Here is a 23,105-nt window from a genome sequence, read left to right on the forward strand (position 1 = left end):
TTTATCAAAAAATTTAGTTTTTCCTTAATGCTTAAATTAAATATTATTGTTAGAAAATCGTTTTTTATAAATTTTATATAATTTCGTTCTGTGCGTTGTTTTTTTAGAGTATAATTTTGAAATAGAAATAAAATAAATCTTTGGTAAAAAAAAAATAACAAAAACAATATGATAATATTAGACTATATGTTTAATAACAAGCTTTCATATATTAATACAAAAAATCTAGAACAGAACTAGAAAATAACTAAAACAGATCTAGAACAGAACCAGAACTAGAACAGAACCAGAACTAGAATAGAACTAGAAGAAAACAAGAAGAAAACTAGAACAGAACTAGAACAGATCAAGAACAGAACTAGAACAGATCAAGAACAGAACTAGAACAGAACTAGAACAGAACGAGAACATAACTAGAACAGAACAAGAACAGAACTAGAGAAGAACTAGAAGAAAAGTAAAACAGAACTAGAACAGATCAAGAACAGAACTAGAACAGAATTAGAACAGAACTTGAACAGAACTAGAACAGAACCAGAACAGAACTAGAACAGAACTAGAACAGAACTAGAACAGAACTAGAACAGAACTAGAACAGAACTAGAACAGAACTAGAACAGAACTAGAACAGAACTAGAACAGAACTAGAACAGAACTAGAACAGAACTAGAACAGAACTAGAACAGAACTAGAACAGAACTAGAACAGAACTAGAACAGAACTAGAGCAGAACTAGAACAGAACTAGAACAGAATTAGAACAGAATTAGAACAGAACTAGAACAGAACTAGAACAGAACGAGAACAGAACTGGAACCGGACTAGAACCGAACTAGAACCGAACTAGAACAGAACTAGAACAGAACTAGAACAGAACTAGAACAGAACTAGAACAGAACTAGAACAGAACTAAAACAGAAATAGAACAGAAAAAGAACATAACTAGAACAGAACTAGAACAGAACTAAAACAGAACTAAAACAGAACTAGAACAGAACTAGAACAGAACTAGAACAGAACTAGAACAGAACTAGAACAGAACAGAACTAGAACAGAACAGAACTAGAACAGAACTAGAACAGAACTAGAACAGAACTAGAACAGAACTAGAACAGAACTAGAACAGAACTAGAACAGAACTAGAGCATAACTAGAACATAACTAGAACAAAACTAGAACAGAACTAGAACTAAATTAGAACTGCACTAGAAGTAATATTCTTTGCAGTTCGAGTACTTTGAGACATATATTTTTGTTTGAGTTAAAATTTTTAGAAAATATTATAAAATTTTCTTTATAATTTGTAATAAATAAATAATTTTTTCTTTAAACTACTTAAAAAAATAAAATGAGATTTTAATAGAGTTTTAATAATAAAATTTTAAAAAGTTTTGAAAAAATAATAACAATTGAAGATTTGAAAAAGTGTTTTAAAATAAGTAAAAATATTTTGAGACAATTTTTTTAAAATATTATAAGAATATATAAAAATTTTGTGCAATTGCTACTCTTGCCAGACAATTGACATTCACTGGAAACTGTTAACTTGTGAGATGCTTGTTATTATTAAAAAATAAATAAATTATACAACATTTTAAGTTGTAAATTAATTAAAATTAGTATTGAATTTAAAAATAACTTAAAATTTATGTTTAACGTTATGAAATCTTTTAATTTTAATTTTTTAAAATTATAGTTTTTTGTTAATTTTGAAAGTAAAATATAAAATAAGTTTTGTTTGCTTTTTTAACGCTAAATTTTTAAATGCTATTATAAAGTTCTAATTTTTTTTCTTGGGTGTTTTTTCTCTTTAAATCACTGTTTTTCTTTTAACTTTTAATATTTACACTAACTTATTTGGTAAAAATTTATATTTTTTTATATAAAAATTAGTTTTTCTTTTTAAATCTAAATTTTTTTGCCTTTACCTTTAGGCATTCATTTATCCATTTTTTTCCTTTAAAGTCTCTTTAAATTTTCGTCTAATATTATATAAAGTTGAATATATATTTACAATTTATGGGGGCTGTGGTTTTTTATGGGGGTTGGGGGTAGCCTAACTATCTACTTTATACGCTGATGATCGGGTGTACTTTTTAAAATATCCGGTTGATGAGGATGATGTATATGATGACTTTGACTGTGCATAGAGTTCATGGTACCTTGATGAGAACCGGCCTGGGAACGTGAACCTCCTCCGCCTCCTATTGTGCCCATACGTTCATGTTCACCGGTACTATAGTGTGAGGAACTCAATGTATGTGAATGATTTGAGTTGAGTGTATGCGTGGCATGAGAATTCAAAGTATTATGAGCTGTAGTAGTGGCATTAGTCGACATGCCAGCCATAGTATTACCACATAAAGTTCCCACTACCGTATTGGTACCCGTACCTCCCGCAGGTCGAGTTCTTAAAGATCTATGCGAGCCATTGCGTGTTAGGGAATTCATGTGTGGAGTGCCGGGCACTGTATGACCCAAAGCATTCATATAGTCTGCTATAAGTAAAGTAATTTCCAAAATCTTGGGCTTAGACATGGCGAAAAGTAATTTTTGCTCTTGTGTTCCACACGAAGCTAAAGTATCTTCATTGGATACCACCAGCATAAAGTCATCTTGACAACCTCCAAAAGTCATAACACTAGTATAAGGATATCTGGCTATGGGTGCCATAGAAGACAATTCCAAAACATTTAAAGCATCTTCCGATACCGCCAACCAGGCCATGGCTTGATCAGAGTGCCTAGGCTTAGCCTGGAATAAACTGGCTCCGAAATAAGGCCATTTGCGGCAGCAGGTTAAATATATTCTCACACAATCCAAAGTACTGCGTCCCTTTAACAAAATCCATTTAGTAATCAATAATTCTTGAATATCCTTCAACTGCTCCGGATTTAAAGCGTCTCTATAGCGATAAGGATAAAACTTATCCAAAGCTTTTATGCCCACATTAGTAGTAGCACTTTTAGACTTTTCATGCGAGTAATCACCCATATCTATTTGAGCCATTAATGAGGCCAATTCTAAAGCCAAATCTCTTGATAAAGGAAATCTTCCCTGTACAATTTGATTATTAGTTTGATAGCATAACAATAATCTTTCCTTATCGGTTTCAAATTTAACCGTATGCTTCCAATATAAACGATTTTTATACGTTAGCTGTATAACGCGTGTATTCTCAAATTTACCCGAACCCTTTTCTCTTAAAGCGGTCTCCCATTTGGATATAACATCGCACAGTTTAGCCAAAGGATCTAGATAGTGTTCTAAATCTTTTTCTATAGGATCATCACTAAATAAACAGAAACCATTAGAAGAATCACGAGTACCTATCTCTTGGGCCAAGGTGCTTTGGAATTCTTCGATTGTGGTAGAGCCATCAAAAGAGACAACCTGTAAAGAAGAAAAAAAAAATCATGAATAAATTTAAAATTGAGGGAGAGAATATTGTTCGCAACTTGGCCCTCAATAGATCTTCACCACTGTTTTATTCGTTAGTCTAGGGGGCTTTGAAAAGATCTTAGATATTGTAGTATTCAGTTGAAAGAGGCTGCTGCTATGTGCTGGGAAATAATAATTCCGTAGTTCGAGCATCTCAAGTTTCAAAAGGATTCTATAGTTATCAAGCTTTTGATCCTGTAAAGCTCATGTTGTAATCAAATGCTGTAGTTCCCTCGAGACCTTTGTTTGTTTTGTGTTTTGTTCACGTGTAGTTGAAAGACCGGAGAAGGATTTTCCCGTTAGAAGGCAATGTATGTGAACAGTTCGCTAGAGACCTTTGTTGTTCAGAATACTTCCATGTTACTGAAAGTATTCTGTAAAGCTCATGTTGCAATCAGTTGCTGTAGAAAATTTTGTAGTTCCCTCGTGGCCTTTTTATTCTGCCTTCTCAAATCGTAAGTCTCTAGTTCATAATGAGTTCTGGTGCTTTCATTATCTACTAGTTTAGATCTAGCATCAAGTTAAGGTGATCTGAGGAAGAAGGATCTTCTTTCTCAGATTTCTACCAGTTCTCATTCTCTACCAGTTAAGATATAGCATCAAGTTAAGGTGATCTGTTCTCATTCTCTACCAGTTAAGATTTAGCATCAAGTTAAGATGATTTGAGAAAGAAGGATCTTTGCTGAAAATTCTTCACTTTGTAGTTTTCGCTTTTCAAAAAGATTTGTATTTTTTAACTCTATTAAGTTGAAGTTAAAAGTAATTCGAAGACTGTCGTGAAATATATAGCAAATCTTGTGTTTCAGAGATGATCTTACTGTTAGAAGTTTATAAAGTTAAATTTCGAAATAATAATCCTGCTGTTGTCTAAGAATGTTATGTTTCTAGCTAATCGAGCTGTTGGAAGTTTAGAAAATTAAGTTTTGAGATGATCTGACTGTTTTCTAATTAAGTTGAGAATTACGATGATCTGTCTAATGTCTAAGAAAATTTAGTTTCTATATGATCCTGTTGCGTCTAAAAATGTTATGTTTCATGCTGATTGTGCTGTTGGCAGTTTAGGAAGTTCAGTTTCGAGATTATCTTACTGTTGTCTAAGGAAGTCTCAACTTCCTTCAGGATGATCTGGCTAATGTCTATGGAAGTTAAGTTTCTATATGATCCTAGTGTTATCTAAGATAGTTAAGTTTCGGATGCATCAATCTGTTGTTATAGAGAAATTTGTTTTCAGATGATGAGTTTCGAGATGATCCTCTTCTTGTCTTACAAAAAAGATAAGTTTCGATATGATCTTGCTAGTGTCTAAGAATATTAAGTTTTGAGGTGATACTGTTATGGTTTCAGAAAGTTAAATTTGAAGATGATGCTGCTGGTGTCTAAGAAAGTGAAAAATCGAGAACACAGATACAGTAATGGTCTCAAAGAGTTAAGTTTCGATATGATCCTGTTGCATATCATTCTTAATATGTTGTTGCGAACTGATCGTGCTGCTAAAAATGTTAGGTTTCGAGATGATATTGCTTTTGTCTAAGATAATCTAACAAAGTTAAAGATCGAGATGATCTTGTTGTTGTCTAAGAAACTTTCGAGAGGATCTTGCTAGTGTTTAAAAAAGTAAAAGATCGAGCTGATCTTGCTGGTGTCTAAGAGTGTTGAAGAGCGAGATGATCTTGCTGTTGTCTAAAAAACTTAAGTTTCGAGAATACCTTGCTAGTGTCTAGGAAAGTTTAAGATCAAGATGATCTTGCTGGTGTCTAAGAGTGTTGAAGATCGAGATAATCTTGCTAGTTTCTAAAAAGAGTTAAAAATCGAGGTGTAGAGGTGATCTTGTTATGGTCTTAGAGAGCTAAGTTTGGAGATGATCCTAAGTTATGTTTCGAAATTACTCTCCTGTTGTCTAAAAAAAGTTTTGTTTCAAGATGATCTTTCTAGTGTCTAAGAAGGTTAGTTTTTAAGATGATCTTGCTGCTAAGAAAGTTGAGAATTGAGATGAACATGTTATGGTCTCAGATAGTTAAGTATGTAGATGATCCTTCAACTTTATAAGAATGTTATGTTATTTCGAGCTGATCAAGCTGTTGATAGTTCACGAAGTTAAATCCTTTTTTTGAGATGATCTTGCTGCTATCTAAGAAAGTTATATTTCGAAATGATCTTGCTAGTGTCTAAAACTTAATGATCTTACAGTAGTATAAGAAGCTTAAGTTTCGAGATAATCTTGCTGCTGTCTAAGAAAGTTGAGTATCGAGATGATCTTGCTAGTGTCTAAAAAAGTTTAAAATTGAGATGATAGGTTTTGATATAATCCTGTAATGGTCTCAGAATGTTAAGTTTGGAAATGATCCTGCTGCTGTCTATGTTGTTTCGAGGTGATCATGATGTTGATATTTAGTAAGACAAATTTCGAAATGATCTTGCTGGAATCCAGGACGTTTTTTGAGATGATCCTGCTGCTATCTTAGAAAGTTAGGTTCCGAGATGATTTTGCTTTTGTCTAAGACAATCTTGCTAGTGTTTAAGAAAGTTAATGCTAGAGATGATCTTGATCCTGTTGTCTAAGAAACTTAAATTTCGAAATGATCTTGCGAGTGTCTAAAAATGTTGAAGATCGAGATGCTTTTGCTAGTTTCTAAGAAAGTTAAAACCCGATATTACAGGTTTAGAGATGATCTAGTTATGGTCTCAGAAAGTTAAGTTGGGAGATGATCCATTAGCTGTATAAAATTGTTTATGTTGTTTCAAGCTGATCATGATCTGTTTCAGTTTCGTGCTGATCTTGTTGTTATCTAAATAACTTCTTATATTTCTATAAATTTCTTGTGTTGGGATTACGTTGGAAGATGATCTTACTAATGTTTTACGATCTTCTATCTTAAGTATTAGTTTCTTAAAGAACGAGAGAGAGAAAGAGTTAAAAGAGACCGATTAGATTCTTACCTGATAAGTGGTATTCATCATATGCACCGGTATAGCATGGGGCAGTGAATGATGATAGGGATTCTTGAGCAATATCGATAAAACTTCCATGCGTGAAGGTTTCGTTTCACGACCCCCATTCTTTAAGGTGCGTTCCAAAGCACGCTCACAATATGCGGCATATTTGCCCGTTTCTGTTTTAGAATCAGCATTACGCGATAAATGTAATTTCAAATACCATAATAAACGGCTAGATTTGGGTATAAACAAGGAAACGGCTAAAGATAATAGCTGCCAACCTTGAACAAAAGAATAGGCAGGAGGATTTGATTTGCAGTCTATAATAGGAGGAGGTACAGGAGCCTGTAAAAGAGAAATTTTTAAAAGTTTTAAGTTTAGAGGAAAAATTTTGTTAAATTTTTTTTTTAAAGGATGAGTTAAGAAAACATGCTTTGAAAAACTGATTGAAGTCTTATGAAAACACAATACCTGTAGGGAGGTGGGTGAACTGCCATTGGCTTGAGCATTACCACTTTGTTGAGTATCACAGGCAAATAAACTTTGCGTGGCACATAATAGTAGTTGCTGTAAATTTTTTTTCAGTTTATTTTATGCATTTCGAAAAAAGGATTCAATTTTTTTTTCGATTTTTTTTGGATTTTTTTTTTGATTTTTTTGAATATAGAAAAGAAAACGAGATATAAAAAATAGGCCAAAGAAAAAAAGTGCATTAAATTTTTTGGTTTTTATAGCTTTTTTTCGATAAAAACAAATTTTGAGTATGAATTTTTTACAGTGTATTTATAATTTGTTTTCAAAATTACACATTTAATAAATATTATTTAATTTTATTATTGGGCAGTTTGGGACAAACTCAATTTTTTTAAAAATATTTTTTTTTATAAAAAAGCGCCAAAATTAATTTAATAAAATAAATTAAAAACAATTAAAATTTTTAATTAAATTAAACAAAAAATTATTTAAAATTTTATAGAACTCTAAATACAAAAAAAATTTAAAAAATTTTTTATATTTTTTTAAAAGTTTTTTTTTTTATTAAAAAAAATGCAAAACATTTATAAATACTTTATCATAAACATATAAAAATATTTGATATTTTTGAAAAAAGAAAATGAAATTGTTTAAATGTTTTTTTTTGGAGCTAAAAGTATTGAAATTTACAGCAATTACATGTATGTACGTGTGTGTGTGTGTTTTTTTATTTTTTTTATGTAAAAATTTTTAAAAATTTAAAAAAAGTTTTTAAAATTGTTTTAAAAACCCGTTTTTTTTATTTTTCAAACAAAGTGTGGTAAAGACAAGTGTTAACAGCTTAATTGTTAAAGTGTTAGTTAATTATTAAAACAACTAAAAGTTAAATTTTTTTTAAATTTTTATAAAAAGTTTTAAAATTTTTTTCAAAATTAAAAAAATTTTTCAAAATTAAGAAATTTTTTTTTCAAAATTAAGAAAAATTTTTTCAAAATTAAAAAAACGTTTTTCAAAATTAAAAAAAAATTTTTTCAAAATTTTCTTTTAATTTTTTTCTTTTCAATTTAAAACTTTTTAAATTTTCTTATTAAAACTATTTTAACATGCATTTTTTAATTATTTTATTATATTACAATTATTTTATTATAAAAGCTATTCAAAAGCTCTATGTCTTATAAAAAGCAAGGCCAAAGTTTACCAAAAGAAATATTTAAAGTTTAAGAAAAAAATACTAAATTAACCCCAACATCTCATGATATTTTTTATATAGATCATCATAATATTTTTCCCAGAAAATTCCTTTAAAATCTAAACATCGTTTCTATATCAAAATTTCTTTAAAATCTATCGATCTTTTCTAAAGAAAATTTTATTTATATTTACTGATCTTTTTTCCTGAAAATTCCATTAAAATCTACTGATCATTTTTCTCAAAAACTTTATTAGAATATAAAGATCATTTATCTAGAAAATTAACATTAAAATCTAAAAATCTTTTCTCTAGAAAATTACATTAAAATCTATTGATCTTTTTTTTTCCAGTATCTAATGATCATTTGCCAGAAAATTTCATTAGAATCTTAAGATCTTTTTTCATAGAAAACTTCATTAACATGTAAAGATCTTATATCTCGAATATTTCATCATGTGATCTTTTATATTTCTTTAGAATCTAAAGATCATTTTTATTTAAATCTACCGATCTTGCTTTTTTTATAGAATATTTCATTAGAATGTAATGATATTTTTAAAAGAAAATTTCATTAGAATGTAATGAATGATCTTTTCTAGAAGAAAATTTCATAAAAATTTAATGATCTTTTTTCCAGAAAATTTGATTATAGTCTTCTAATCTTTTCTATAGAAGATTTCATTTAAATCTAATGATCTTTCTTCCCGAAAATTTTATTAGAATCTACTGATCATTTCTTTACAAAATTTCATTGCAATTTAATAAGCTTTCTTACAGAAAATTTTATTAGAATCTACTGATCAATTTCATACAAAATTTCATTGTAATCTGGTGATCTTTTCTTTAGAAAATTTCATATAATCTTATGATCATTTTTCCAAAAAGTTTCATTAAAACCTAATAATCTTTTTTTTCAGATAATTTCATTAGAATCTAATGATGTTTTTTCAAGTAAATTGCATTCAACTGATCTTTTCTATAAAAATTTTAATTAAAATCTAATGATCTCTTTAGTAGAAAAATTTCAATAAAATCTAAGGATCGTTTTTATAGCAAAATTAAATTACAATATAATGATCATTTATTTACAAAATTTCATTAGAATCTAATGATCATTTCTTTATTAGAATCTAATTATCTTTTTTCAAGAAAATTTTATTAGAATCTAATGATCTTTTTTCTAGAAAATCTCATCTACCGACCTCTTTCTTCTACAAAATTTCATTAGAATCTAATGATCTTTTTTCCAGAAAAGTTCATTACCAACTAATGATATCTTTTTCCAGAAAATTTCATTAAAATCTAATGATCTTTTTTCCAAAAAACTTTATAAGAATCTACTGATCTCTTCTATGGACAATTTATTAGAATCTAAAAACCATGACAAATTTCATTATAAATTAACGATTTTTTCTCTAGAAAATTTCAGTTCTATCTAATAATCTTTTCTTTAGCAGTCAAGGGATCTTTTCTTTAGCAATCAAGTGATCTTTTCTATAAAGAGTTATATCTAAAGAAGATTTCGTTTGAATATGTTCAATAAATTTTTCTATAGAATATCTCTCTGTCTAAAAGATCAGCACAATGTGAATGTAAAAAAAAAAAATAAATAAATGAAACAAGATCGTTTTAATCTGATGATATTTTATATCTTAAGGATCACTACAATCTGATGATCTTATCTATGTAAAGAATTACTAAAAAATGGTATTTTGTGTATATAAAAGATCACCACAATGTGATGATCCTTTCTATGTAAAATATCACTACAATCTGATGATCTTATCTATGTAAAATATCTCCACAATTTGGTATACTTTTCTATGTAAAAGATCGCTACAAAACTGTGATCTTCTGGTATATAAAAGATCAGCGCAATGTGATGATCTTTATGTAAAGGATCACCACAATCTGATGATTTTTTTCTATATAAAATATCAGCCTACATATGATGATATTTTCTATGCAAAGGACCACTACAATATGATATTTTTTAGTATATTAAATATCAAAACAATATGATCACCTTTTGTAAATAAAAAACCACAATGTGATGATCTTTTCTATGTGTAGGATTACCACAATATGATGATCATTTCTATGTAAAATATCACTAAAATGTGATGATCATTTCTATGTAAAAGATCACCCTTATGTGATTATCTTTTCTATCTATAGGATCACAACAATTTAATAAAATTTTTTACGTAAAAGATCACCCTAATGTGATGATCATTTCTATGTAAAAGATCACCCCAATGTAATGATTTTTCTATGCAAAGGAACACTACAATCATCACCACAATTTCATAAGCTTCTCTAAGTAAAATATCAAAAGAATCAGATGATAATTTCTAAAGATAACCCCAATGTGATGATATTTTCTATCTATAGGATCACCACAATTTGATAACATTTTCTACGTGAAAGATCAACCTAATGTGATGATGATTTCTATGTAAAAGATCGCCATAATGTAATGATTTTTCTATGTAAAGGAACACTACAATTATCACCACAATGTCATGAGCTTCTCTAAGTAAATTATTACAAGAATCAGATGATCATTTCTATATAATTTTTTAAACAAATAATAACCACAATCTGGTGATCTTTTCTGTACTGATCTTTTCCATAGAAATATTTTCCAGATAGTAGTAATATTACTTCATAAGAATATTTCACCAGATTGTAGTGATCTTTTTGAAAATAATTTCATAAGGTTCAGATGATCATTAACAAGTCAAATATCTACAATGACAGCTAGTATATAATGATATTTGCAATGTCAAAGGTCACCAGAATCCAGATTAATTTTATTATTGTGCTGATCTATAGTAAATTTTATCAGTTGTGTGATCTTTTCAATAGAAATTTATCTTAGTTTGTAGTGATCTTTTCAATTCTTTTTCACCCCAATGTTTTTTCTATACAAAAGATCACTACAATACGATGGTCTTTTCTATATAAAACATCACTATATGACGATATTTGGATTGTAGTATATCACCACTATTTGATAATATTTAGATTGTAGTGATCTTATACAATTTCATTAGATTCAGGTGATCATTTGGGAGTCAAATCAACAATGCAAAGCTAGAATGTAATGATCTTTGCTATGTCAAAGGTCACCTGAATACAGATAATTTGATTATTGTGATGATCTTTTCTACAGTAAATTTTATCAGTTGTGTGATCTTTTCTATAGAAATTTATCCTCAGATTGTAGTGATCTACCAGATTGTAGATAAATTTATTAGATTCAGATTGTAGTGATCTCTCTAAAAGTTTAAGGCAATCTTTAGACTTTAGATATGAGTCAAGTCTTAATACTTTCTCTCCCTCTCTTTTATTTACAATTAGGTGCAGAAAGAGAGAGTCCTAGATATTTACAGAGACATTGTCTTTTATCTCTTTCACTCTCTCTCTCTCTTTAAACATTTATTTTTCTACAACTAAAAAAATGGATTAGTGTATTAGATATTAAAACTAAACTAAATTTTCAACTAAAATTCTAAAAATTAAACATAAAAACTGGGTAAAAACAAAACTAAAATAATAAAGAAGCACTTTGCAACTTAAAAAACTTACGCGCGTTTGCTTGCCCAGTTTCTTGTTTACCTGGACGCCAACACTAAGTTTTTGGCCCGTATGTCTAGATGTTTGTTTTATAAGAATACAAATCATTTCCGATTGTAATTCGGGCATATCCAAACAATGTTGTAAAGCATTTTGTGCCAAGACTACATGATAATCAATACCCGGTTGATTGACTGCCACAGACATAAATAGTTGAATGCTCTGGAAAGGGTAAAGGAAAGGAATAAAATTAATGTTTATGTAGAAAAGAATATGTTTGTATAGAAAATACCTTGAATAGTTTAATGGCTTCTGGATGCATAGGTTCGGTGTGTAAAGTTGTTAAAGGAGCAGATATGGTATCTTTGGTATGCAGCAATATGGGATGACGCCATATAACACAATCTAATAAGAAAGGAAGAGTTTAGTTATTAAATTTTTGCAAATGGTGGTGATCTTTTTTAAGGATAATTTCGCTAGATTTGGAGCCTTATTTTCTGTAGGAAATTTCACTTGATTTTGAAGATAATTTCAAAACTTTGTGTTGATCATTTCTATTTGAAATTTCACCAGTTAGTGGTGATTTTTTCTGTAGAAAAGTTTCAACGGATTATGGCGATCTTTTATATAGAAATTTAATCAATAAGGGGTGATCCTTCCTATTTAGATTTTATCAGATTGTGGTGATCTTTTCTATAGAAAATTTCACCAGATTGTGCAGATCTTTTCTATATATTATACAGGGATCTTTAGCAAATGTCTTTAGATTGTGGTGATCTTTTCTATAGAAAATTTCATCCGAGTATTTTCTACAGAAAATATCACCAGTTAGTGGTGATCTTTTCTGTAGAAAAGTTGCACCAGATTGTGGTGATTTTTTCTGTAGAAAAGTTTCAACAGATTAGGGTGATCTTTTATATAGAAATTTAATCAATAAGGGGTGATCCTTCCCATTAAAGATTTCATCAGATTGTGGTGATCTTTTCTAAAGAAAATTTCCCCAGATTTTTTCTATATATTATACAGGGATCTTTAGCGAATGTCTTTAGATTGTGGTAATGTTTTCTATAGAAAATTTCATTCGAATCTTTTCTACAGAAAAGATCACCAGTCAGTGGTAATCTTTTCTGTAGAAAAGTTTCATCAGATGTGTAGTGATCTTTTTTGTAGAATAGTTTCAACAAATTTTGATGATCTTTTATATAGAAATTAAATCAGTAACGGGTGATCCTTCCTATTGAAGATTTTACCAGATTGTAGTGATCATTTCTTTTGAAAATTTTTATTACATTGTAGTGATTTTTTCTATAGAAAATTTCCCCAGATTGTGCAGATCTTTTCTATATATTATACAGGGATCTTTAGCAAATGTCTTTAGATCGTGGTGATCTTTTCTATAGAAATTTTCATCAGAGTATAGTGATCGTTTCTTTAGAAAATTTCTTCTATAATGATCTTTTCTAAACAAATATGTCTAATACAAAACTTACTAGGATCTCCATCTGTTTCCATTAACTTCTGAACCAATTGCTCATATTGAGAGCCAGCACTAGGTCCACCACCTGATACCACTGTCAAATGATACAACCAATTATCACGTTCTGCCTTGCCGGGTAATATCAAATAAGTAGGACCCTGATGGGCCGGATATATGGCTACTGTCAAATGAGCTTGACTTTGAGGATCTTCTCTTTCTTCCGAATCAGAATCGGAAACATGTTCCACTTCTTCAACTCGAGCATCACGCATATTTATCTGACCTAAAGGATTCTGCTTTTAGTTTTGCAAAGAAGAGAAAAACATTCAAATTAAAAAAGAGTCCAAAACATACAAAACCAATATGCTTACAGTTTCATTGGGTGCCTTGAAATACAAAAACATTTTGCCCAACAAAACACACCAACATTTTTTGGCATGACCATTCTTGACCTTAGTAACCCAACCCTGTAAAGTGGGCTTTTGATCATCTCTACTCAACAGCAATTTGGTGGCATTTCTTCTTTGCACATTTTGTAAAACCCTGATCCAATCATCCATAGTGGCATTGGAATCAGCAGTTAAATAGTATACTTTTTTACCGGTATCAATTTCAAAAGTGGAAGCACCCTCTGCTTTATTAATGCGACACACTTCATCCAATAAAATCTGACCCTGAGGTTTGCGATTGACATCATGCTGGCTCTTCCAGTAGGTGAGAGAGCCATTCTTTAAAACAAACCAACGTTTACGCCAGGTCTTCAATTTGCCACCCAGCTTAGCTAAATGACCAGCCTAGGTCCAAACAAATAATTAGCTATATATCACTCTCATAAATTCCCTTTTTGACACCACTTACCTTTTCCAATGACTCCAATTTCTTACTGGGTGAATCCACATAAGATTGACGCATTAATAGCGAGGGCATGCTAGCATCCATGGGACAAGTGGATTCCGATACCGCATCGGGGGGCAGAGCATAATCGTCGGAGAGGCCTGATTCAAATGAAATATCTGAAATTACTGTGCCACGCATAGGATGGTGAGGGACACGTAGATGATGATTGTTGGCAGACGAAAGCCTATGATATTGTGCTGGATTGGTTTGTGATGGTGATTTATGAAGATTTGGATTAGAGTTAGTGTGTAAATGTGTTTGATAGTGTGTATAGGGCAGGGGCATGGTATGATGATTAAACTCATTATGAGAAGTTTGTTGATGCAGATGATTTACTAGAGGTTGTGTTAAAATGGAGAGTTTGGTTTTTTTTGTTTATCGATTGGGAATGAGTGATGAGTGCAGTGACATGCATTTGCATTTAGGTGAATAATGGATTTGTTTTGGTGGTTTTAATGTAAAAATTTAAATAGTTTTTGTTTAGTATTTAAAGTTTTTGGTATATTATTCAAGTGTTAAGGAATTAAGGAGTTTGCTATTAAACTTAATAAAATGCAGGTTTAAAATCAGGAATTAAAATATAAAAATCATGCGTAAAATAAAAAAAATATCAGAACTAGAACAGAACTAGTACAGAACTAGAACAGAACTAGAACAGAACTAGAACAGAACTAGAACAGAACTAGAACAGAACTAGAACAGAACTAGAACAGAACTAGAACAGAACTAGAACAGAACTAGAACAGAACTAGAACAGAACTAGAACAAAACTAGAACAGAACTAGAACTGAACTAGAACAGAACAAGAACACAACTAGAACTAGAACATAACTAGAAGAGAACAAGAAGAGGACAGAATCAGAACAGAACTAAAACAGAACTAGAAAAAAAGTAGAACAGAACTAGAACAGAATCAGAACAGAACTAGAACAGAACTAGAACAGAACTAGAACAGAACTAGAACAGAACTAGAATAGATCTAGAACAGAACTAGAACAGAACTAGAACAGAACTAGAACTGAACTAGAACTGAACTAGAACTGAACTAGAACTGAACTAGGACAAAACTAGAATAAAACTAAAACAGAACTAGAACAGAACTAGAACAAAACTAGAATAGAACTAGAACAGAACTAGAACAGAACAGAACTAGAACAGAACTAGATCTGAACTACAACAGAACTAGAGTGATGATCTTTTGTATAGAAGAGTTCCTTATTTTTGCTGATCAAAATCGGACTTAAAATTGGACTATTAATAAAATAAATATAATTCCAAGTCTACTTAAAAAAATCAAACAAAATGAAATAAAAATTATTAGTTTTTAAAGGGATTTTTGAGGAAGGGGTTTAACATTTCGGGGATTTAAGTGTCAATTAGTGTTTTTGTTTACTTGTTACCATTTCCAAATTTTTCGGATTTCATTACAAGGGTTGTTTTTTTTTTGTTAATCTACCAACAATTCATTAACTACGCATTCAATATAGAGAAGGAGATAGTATGTTTTTTTTGTACAGAAAGGGTAGTGATAGGGGTTCTGTGTGTTGGAGAAGATTTTATGCAAACATACCTCTTGGTTTAGTATTTTTAGGACTTTCCGAACCGCTACGTTTAGCGGGACTTAAAGATGATGAAGTTTTACAACTTTTTGATGGACTGGAAGCACTACCGGATGTTGAAGTCTCTGTATTATCGGTACTCGAAGAGTTGTGTGAATTATGGGTAAGCATAACGGCATGATCTTCACCATCGCTGGAATCATCGCTAGAGTCGCCGGTAAAGGGCATGGAACGTATTTGAGAAGCGCGCTGTAATGAAGAAGAGAAAATTTATTTAATATAATGATTATTGCTCTGCGACAAGAAATTTTCTTTAAATTTTAAATTATAGCCTACTTTTAGGCTTATAAAACGGTATTCTATAAATTTAAAATTCTCTTTTCGTGCAGCTGTTATTATTTACAAGAAAATATTTTGAGAGAAACATTATTACGACCTTTAACATTTTCTTTCCAAGCTTATCCACTTAACAACTTTAAAATAATATCTCTTGCCTATTTTTAGGCTGTCTAATATATATTGTCAATCAATAATTTTTAAATTTGATTCATTCTATTGTTATTTCTATAAAAAATTTTATTATTTTTGGATTTTTTTTGTAAATCGTAAAAATATGTGGCATATTTTTAGGATGTTAAACTTTTTTTAAAATTTAAAATTCTGTTTTATTTTTGGAATAAAATAACATAAATTCCATCAACCTAAAAAACATTTATAATGTAGAACATATATTTTTAGCATGTTCTCTCTTAATATATACATACATATGACAGCAAAACGTGTTGTTTTGTTTAACATCATTTTTTAAAGCATACTTAAGGGTGTTGTAAATAACGAAACAAGCATAGCATACAGACAACAACATTAGTTTAAAATAAATTGTTGTAAACAAAATTAAACAAAATTTAAATTAAACCTAGTAAGTTAGTAAAATAGGTAGTAATGATGATCTTTTCTATAGTAAATATCATGATCTTTTTGTTGTAAATATTATCACAAAATTATTGTATAAAAGATCACTATAAAATTATGATATAACAAAGATCTTCGTAAAGATCATTAGAAAATTATGATATTTTGTCTTTTTATAGTAAATCTAATCCGAGTTTAATGATCTTTTAAAGAACTTTTCATCAGGATCAGATGATCTTTACTAAAGAAAGATCGCTTTAAGTATTTGATGATCTTTTCTTTGAAAATATATTTTTTGTAGAAAACTAATGACTTTTGGTATTAAAACTGATGATCGGTAATATGATCCTTTCTACAGAATAGATCATTATAAATATAAGATCGTTTCTAATATCGTCACACCAAAATAATCTATTCTGTAGTAGAGATCACTGCAAAATGATGATATTTTCGTTAGTAAGATCGGTAGTAATGATGATCTTTTCTATAGTAAATATCATGATCTCGTTTTATTTCTTCGTAATGATCATCATTTGATTTGAGTTTGATGACAACAACTTTTCATTAGGATCAGGTGATCTTTACTAAATAAAGATCGCTCTTGTTATTTTATGATCTTTTCTTAAGTTCCTTATTGAAATAAAGTTTTCATCAGTAGCTGATGAACTTTCTTTAAGTAAGATCTAGTAGAATCTGATGATCTTGCCTAATAAAAGATTCATTTGAATCTGTTTTTCTTTTCTAAAGAAATATTCATAAACATTTTGTGAACTTTACCAACAAAAGATTCGAATGAAAAATCTGCCGATCTTTTCCAAAGAATCTGCTTTTTTTTTCTAAGGAAAATATTCATAAGAATAATCTTTTCTAAAAAAGGATCTTCAGATCTTCTTTTCCACAGAATCTGCTATTTTTTCTAAGGAAAATATTCATAAGAATAATCTTTTCTAAAGAAAGGATCTTCTGAATCTAATGATCATTCCTAAAATTCAACAGAATATGTTATAATCTTTTCTAAAGAACGATTCATTAGAATCTGGTGATCTTTTAAAACACTAATATTCTTATCTAAAGAAAATTCATTAAAATCTAATGATATATTTTCTAAACTTGATAAAATCGATGGATATTAAAAAAAATTTGCTATTGTGCTTTCAATTTCAATCAATTCTACTTACCCCTTTAACTGTTGCATAAACGGGCACTGATATATCACAGAAACCTCCACTGGCCGTCTGCTGTTGCCTTGTAGGTAGTTGAGGTGTTAAGGGCGTTGTGGTGCCCTCATTCAGAGAAGCGGGCGTATGACGACCCTGATGACCTCCCGTATTATTTAAGGTATTAGAGTGACTATTTGCTGCACTAGTAGTAGATTCCTGAATATCGGGTGGCGGAGGTGGTGGCTGAGAATGTCTGTCTAAAGTACCACCATTCTCGGAAGCTCCCGCCAAACCATCATTGGCGACTTGATAGATTTTAGCCTCCCATGAGGGAAAACGATGTAGAGGAGGTGTAGGGGGCCTAGGAACCCCACCCATTTCACTGGTGGTAGTGGTAGTACTCGAGTTACCACCACTAGCCATTAAAGCTGGATTATTCTTCATCCAGGCTGGCATTTTCTCACAAGAGGGTGTATAGATTTCGGCATAATCATGAGCCGTGTCGGTATCAGAACTATCGGGTCGACCGTTCTTAACCGAAGCCGCCTGTTTTGATATGCTAGCCAGTGGCGCTAACTGTAGACCATCTACAGCCGCCACAAGATTACGTTCCAACTCTGTGGGCTCCATGGATAGATTTCTTCTATGCTGATGATGAGGATAAGAGGCAGTTAGGGGACGATTAATGATTTCTTGGGTATCTAAACTTTCGCTACGTCTACGATTCTCTTTGGAGGCGGCAAAATCTTGCACATCCAAACTTAAACTATTTCTAACGGGACCTATAACACTATGTCTATTCGATTGATTGGCTATATAGTTTTTTAATAATTCCAACTGTTGATTGCACTTTTGATTTTGTTCTCTCAATAATTGATTTTGTTCTTCGAGGTCGCGTAGTTTATTGTTGACCCACTCTTTGATTTTGGCCGCTTTGGCTTCGATTTGTTTGGCGTCTTGCAAACGCAATTGACGTTGTTCTTCGACTTGGTATTCCAAGGAATTTATAGTTTTTTCAGCATCTGGAAGACTTGAGGATAATTGTTGTTGACTGGCAGTTAAAGTTGTTGAATTGGCTGGAGTTTGTTGCTGAGCCTGCTGTTGTTGTTGTGTTGATTGCTGCTGCTGCTGTTGGCCTTGATGATTCGATGAGCTGTTGTTGGTGTTGGCTGTGGTTGGTGGAGGTTTTGGCCATTCACTCAACCTTTGTTCCATAGCCCGCACCTAAAAGAAAACGGAAAAAGAAAAATAATCAAGATTAATATGATTGCCTAAATGTAGACTTTGGTTTTATGGTAATCAACAGTCTAAAGACATGCTAAACTTTTGTTATAATGTATTACAAAATGTTAGAAATAAATATAATTTGTTTTCTACAACCTTAAATTAGGCTGCAGTTGTTCTTTTTATGCTAAAGCCTAAAATTATGCTGCATTTTTTACCAAAACAAGTAAATTTTTTGCTAAATGCTACAAACAACAATAATTTGTTTGTTTAAACCTAAAATTATGCTTCATCGAATTCAACCCCAAAATTATACTTCATTTTAATTTTTTACATATTGTAGCCTTAGCATATGCTTTATTTTTCTAACCTTAAAGTATTTGTTTGTTAAAATATCTACCACATATTTAAAATTCCTTTATTTTTCAAAATTCCCGTATCGTATCGCATCAAATAAAATATTCATACATTTTTAGCTGCGCCACCTCAGACACGCTTCAGTCCTAATGTCTTTTTTTCTTTCTTCGGAAACAAAAAAACTTTGCATTTCCGTTACTCCTTAAAGAACAGCAACAAATTCTCGCCTAACAACTTAGCTAGACGTCTGTTAAAGGAAAAAATTAAGTTCTTATAAAAATTTCTTTACTTTCAATGTTACTTTTCATTGTAATGTAATGTATACTTTTAGGAGCGAAAAAAAGTAATTAAACAATTCGCGTGTTTGCTAAGACTGCGTGCATTAGGAATATATATTTTTCTTTTTACAATGTTAATGCAGCTACTGGGGGGAATAAGTTTTTTCTTGATATTTGAAGTTCTTAAAAAGTTTTGTTTAACAAAAAAAATGTTTACTTCTTTTGTTATCTGTATTGTTAGTAATTATCGCATTATCCTTTTAAAAATCCTTAGAGCTTGTTCTAATAAGAAAATGGATGAAAAAACTTAACTCTAAAAATTAAGTTAAAAACAAAGATAAGAAACATTTACATTTTAAACACGTAGTAATAGAAACATCAATCGTAAAGAAAGAAATCATAAAAGGAGGACCAAATGGATGCAGAAGACGCCTAAAAGTATACTACATGACTAATAAACTATTGACTAAACTATAGTGTAGATTATGGTCTACGGAATAAAAACAGAACTACATCAGAACTAGAACAGAACTAGAACAGAACTAGAACAGAACTAGAATAGAACTAGAACAGAACTAGAACAGAACTAGAACAGAACTAGAACAGAACTAGAACAGAACTAGAACAGAACTAGAACAGAACTAGAACAGAATTAAAACAGAACTAGAACAGAACTAGAACATTACTAGAACAGAACTAGAACAGAACTAGAGCAGAACTAGAACTGAACTAGAACATAACTAGAACAGAATTAAAACAGAACTAGAACAGAACTAGAACAGAACTAGAACAGAACTAGAACAGAACTAGAACAGAACTAGAACACAACTAGAACATAACTAGAACACAACTGGAACACAACTAGAACAGAACTTGATCTTGTTTACTTTATAATCAAGGTTGTAGTCCAGTTTATAATGTAATCCATAGAATAGACTAAAGTGTGTAGTCTAGTCTCGTCTATAGTCTAGTTTATAGTTTATTCTTTAGTCAAGTGATTCGTCTAGTTTACTATGCGGTCCACATGTAAATCCTTGAAAGAAAAACTTTGCGTTGGTCACCTCTTAAATTTGATATAATATGTTTTTCCCTCTTTTGCAAAACATTAATTATGACCAAATTAACCATGAATAATTCTTGGCATGTTTAGAAAAACACCAAGCGCAAATCGTCTTAATTACAAGCTTAAACACATAACTTATACATATACATTTTTTAAGTTTTTATCCTTTTTTTGCTGTGTAAAGTATGCAGTGTTTTTTAGTAATTTAGTTGAAAAAAAAAAACCGCAAAATGTAAAGCAAAAAACAAATGAATTTTAAAACATTTGTTTTAGTAAGACCATAAAAATGTTGCTGTAGAAGTGAAAAACAAACTAGCAAAATAAGAAAATAATATAAAAATTACTTGGCACCTAGAAATAGGCAACAAAATATGAGAAATTTGTAAAAAATATTACAAAAAGTGTTTCAAGAATTATTTAAAATTTCTTACGAATTTTCTAAAATGTCATAATAAATTTCTTGTTTAACATCTTGTTGGCACTTTTATAAATTTCTATTTCTATTTCCTTTAGCATTGCAGCCTTGGTGTATGCAATATTTTTGTTACCCCAACAAAAATGCATTGGCTTAAGGAAAGCTGGTAAATTCATAAATTAACACCATAAAATGTTGAATTTTTTTGCTAAATTCTTAAGAATACATAAAGTTAGATATTTATATGACAAGTTAAACACATGTTTTACTATGCAGCCTGTCAGTTAGACTATAAAATTTGGTTTAAAACTAAGATTTTATGGTTGCTGCAAAACGGGTGGAAAAAATAGGGTCAGTGGCGTTAATAAATATTAAAGTAAATAAAGGAGATTTCAGTGTGAAAAGCGAGAGAGTGAGAGGGATTTGCAACGAAATTTTGAATTGAGTTTTAAATAATAAGCCTACATTTAGGGGGAATTGTATATTGAATCTTTGAGTTAATTTGTGGTATATTTTTAGGTGCTTTCTTAATAGCATGGTTTATAAAGTACTATTGTCAAATGTAATTTAAGCTCTATTTCTAAAACTTTCTAGTTTCTAGTCCAGACTATAGTTTGAACCTCTTTATATTTAATATTTAAATGTTTTTTGATCAAAAGGCTTTCAACTCCAAACCTTTTGCAGTTTCTATAAGTTTTCAAATAAACAATTCTATTAAAAACTTTTATCTTTACACTTTTTTCGTCTTAAAACTTAAAACACTTTAGAACATTTCTGTTCAACAAACTGCATAAAATATGCAATAGTTTTTACTTGTAACTTGATTACACATGCCACCTTATAATATGCTTTATTTTAAGTAATTTTTCTTTTGCAAAAAAAAACTTGCTTTCACAAAAACTTTTCAATGAAAACAACAGAAAAAGCTATTAAATAAAAAATCTTAGAAAAAAGATTTTTGTCTTAACTTTAAGCCTAATAGTTAGGCTATTAATTTTCTATAGACAAACAAAAAAAACTTTTCTCCAAAACTTATGCTAATGTGTTTAAAGTTTTGCTTGTTAATAAAACGTTTTAGTTATTTATATAAAAAACCAAACTAAAAAAACGCCTTAAAATTTTTGTTTTAAATATCATAGCATACTTTTATGCATAAATTATTTGAAATTCCTCCCCCCTAGTTTCAAAATCAAGACGCCATCACAGCCAAAAGTACAAAACCTTGTTTTGTATTAACTGTCTAGCCAATTTTATGGAGTTTAACAATTGTTTTTTATAGTTTTAAAAGAAATGCCGCCAAAGTATGTCTTATTTTCTTTTTATATAGCATAGTTTTTGGCTCTTAACACATTCCTAATTGTGTTTTCTATATAAAAGAAAAAAAATGTAAAATAATTTACATTACACTACATAGTACTATAAATATTGCTATTGACAATTCTTAACAATGATTTTCTTATTTATTATGTCTGGCAAGATTTTAACATGATGACATGCATACTTTACGTAGAATTTATTTAAATTTATATGCATAGTATACTTAAAGGATTTAATGCGATTAAAAACTATTGTCAGGGTGAAAAAAATAATGGGGAAAAATGTTGTAACTGTTTAGTAATGTAGTGTATAGTTTTGAGCTATAGTCTTGTCTTTAGTGTGGTAAAATTGCGTAGTCTTTAGTTTGAACTATAGTCTAGTCTTTAGTCTAGACTATAATCTAGACTTTAGTCTGGACTATGGTAAATTCTATAGTCTTGTTCATAAAGTATTCCTTACTCTGGACTATAATCTTGTTCATAGTCTAGTCAATAGTCTACAGTCTAGTACATTTTTTTCAAGAATATAGACTAGACTATAGGCTAAACTATAGACTAGACTATAGACTAGACTAGACTATGGACTAGACTATAGACTTGACTGTAGACTAGACTATGGACTAGACTATAGACTAGACTATAGACTAGACTAGATTATAGACTAGACTATAGACTAGAATATAGACTAGAATATAGACTAGACTATAGACTAGAATATGGATAGTCTAGTCTATAGTCTAGTCTATAGTCTAGTCTATAGTCTAGTCTATAGTCTAGTCTATAGTCTAGTCTATAGTCTAGTCTATAGTCTAGTCTATAGTCTAG

The 23,105-nt window shown here is 30.1% G+C and overlaps 1 protein-coding gene across 11 annotated transcripts in view; it reads right to left on the reverse strand.

The window, feature by feature from the left end:
- Positions 1 to 1,898: 1,898 nt before the first annotated feature.
- The window catches only part of LOC111680750 (uncharacterized protein CG43867), a 49,302-nt gene continuing 28,095 nt past the window's right edge, over positions 1,899 to 23,105 (reverse strand). For 2 of the 11 annotated variants that reach the window (XM_046945800.1, XM_046945801.1), the window contains exons 2-11: positions 17,646 to 18,851; positions 15,567 to 15,804; positions 13,958 to 14,331; positions 13,471 to 13,893; positions 13,113 to 13,392; positions 11,915 to 12,027; positions 11,635 to 11,844; positions 6,846 to 6,941; positions 6,378 to 6,719; positions 1,899 to 3,392 (exon numbers count right to left, since the gene is read on the reverse strand). In XM_046945800.1, the coding sequence (XP_046801756.1) occupies positions 2,064 to 3,392; positions 6,378 to 6,719; positions 6,846 to 6,941; positions 11,635 to 11,844; positions 11,915 to 12,027; positions 13,113 to 13,392; positions 13,471 to 13,893; positions 13,958 to 14,331; positions 15,567 to 15,804; positions 17,646 to 18,851 (4,611 nt within the window). In that variant the 3' untranslated portion in view covers positions 1,899 to 2,063. Of the gene's footprint in view, positions 3,393 to 6,377; positions 6,720 to 6,845; positions 6,942 to 11,634; positions 11,845 to 11,914; positions 12,028 to 13,112; positions 13,396 to 13,470; positions 13,894 to 13,957; positions 14,332 to 15,566; positions 15,805 to 17,645; positions 18,852 to 23,105 lie in introns of all 11 variants that reach the window. The other 9 variants (XM_046945809.1, XM_046945807.1, XM_046945806.1 and 6 more) reach the window with 9 other exon arrangements.

The sequence above is a fragment of the Lucilia cuprina genome, chromosome 3, assembly GCF_022045245.1.
Source record: "Lucilia cuprina isolate Lc7/37 chromosome 3, ASM2204524v1, whole genome shotgun sequence".
Taxonomy (NCBI): Eukaryota; Metazoa; Arthropoda; class Insecta; order Diptera; family Calliphoridae; genus Lucilia; species Lucilia cuprina.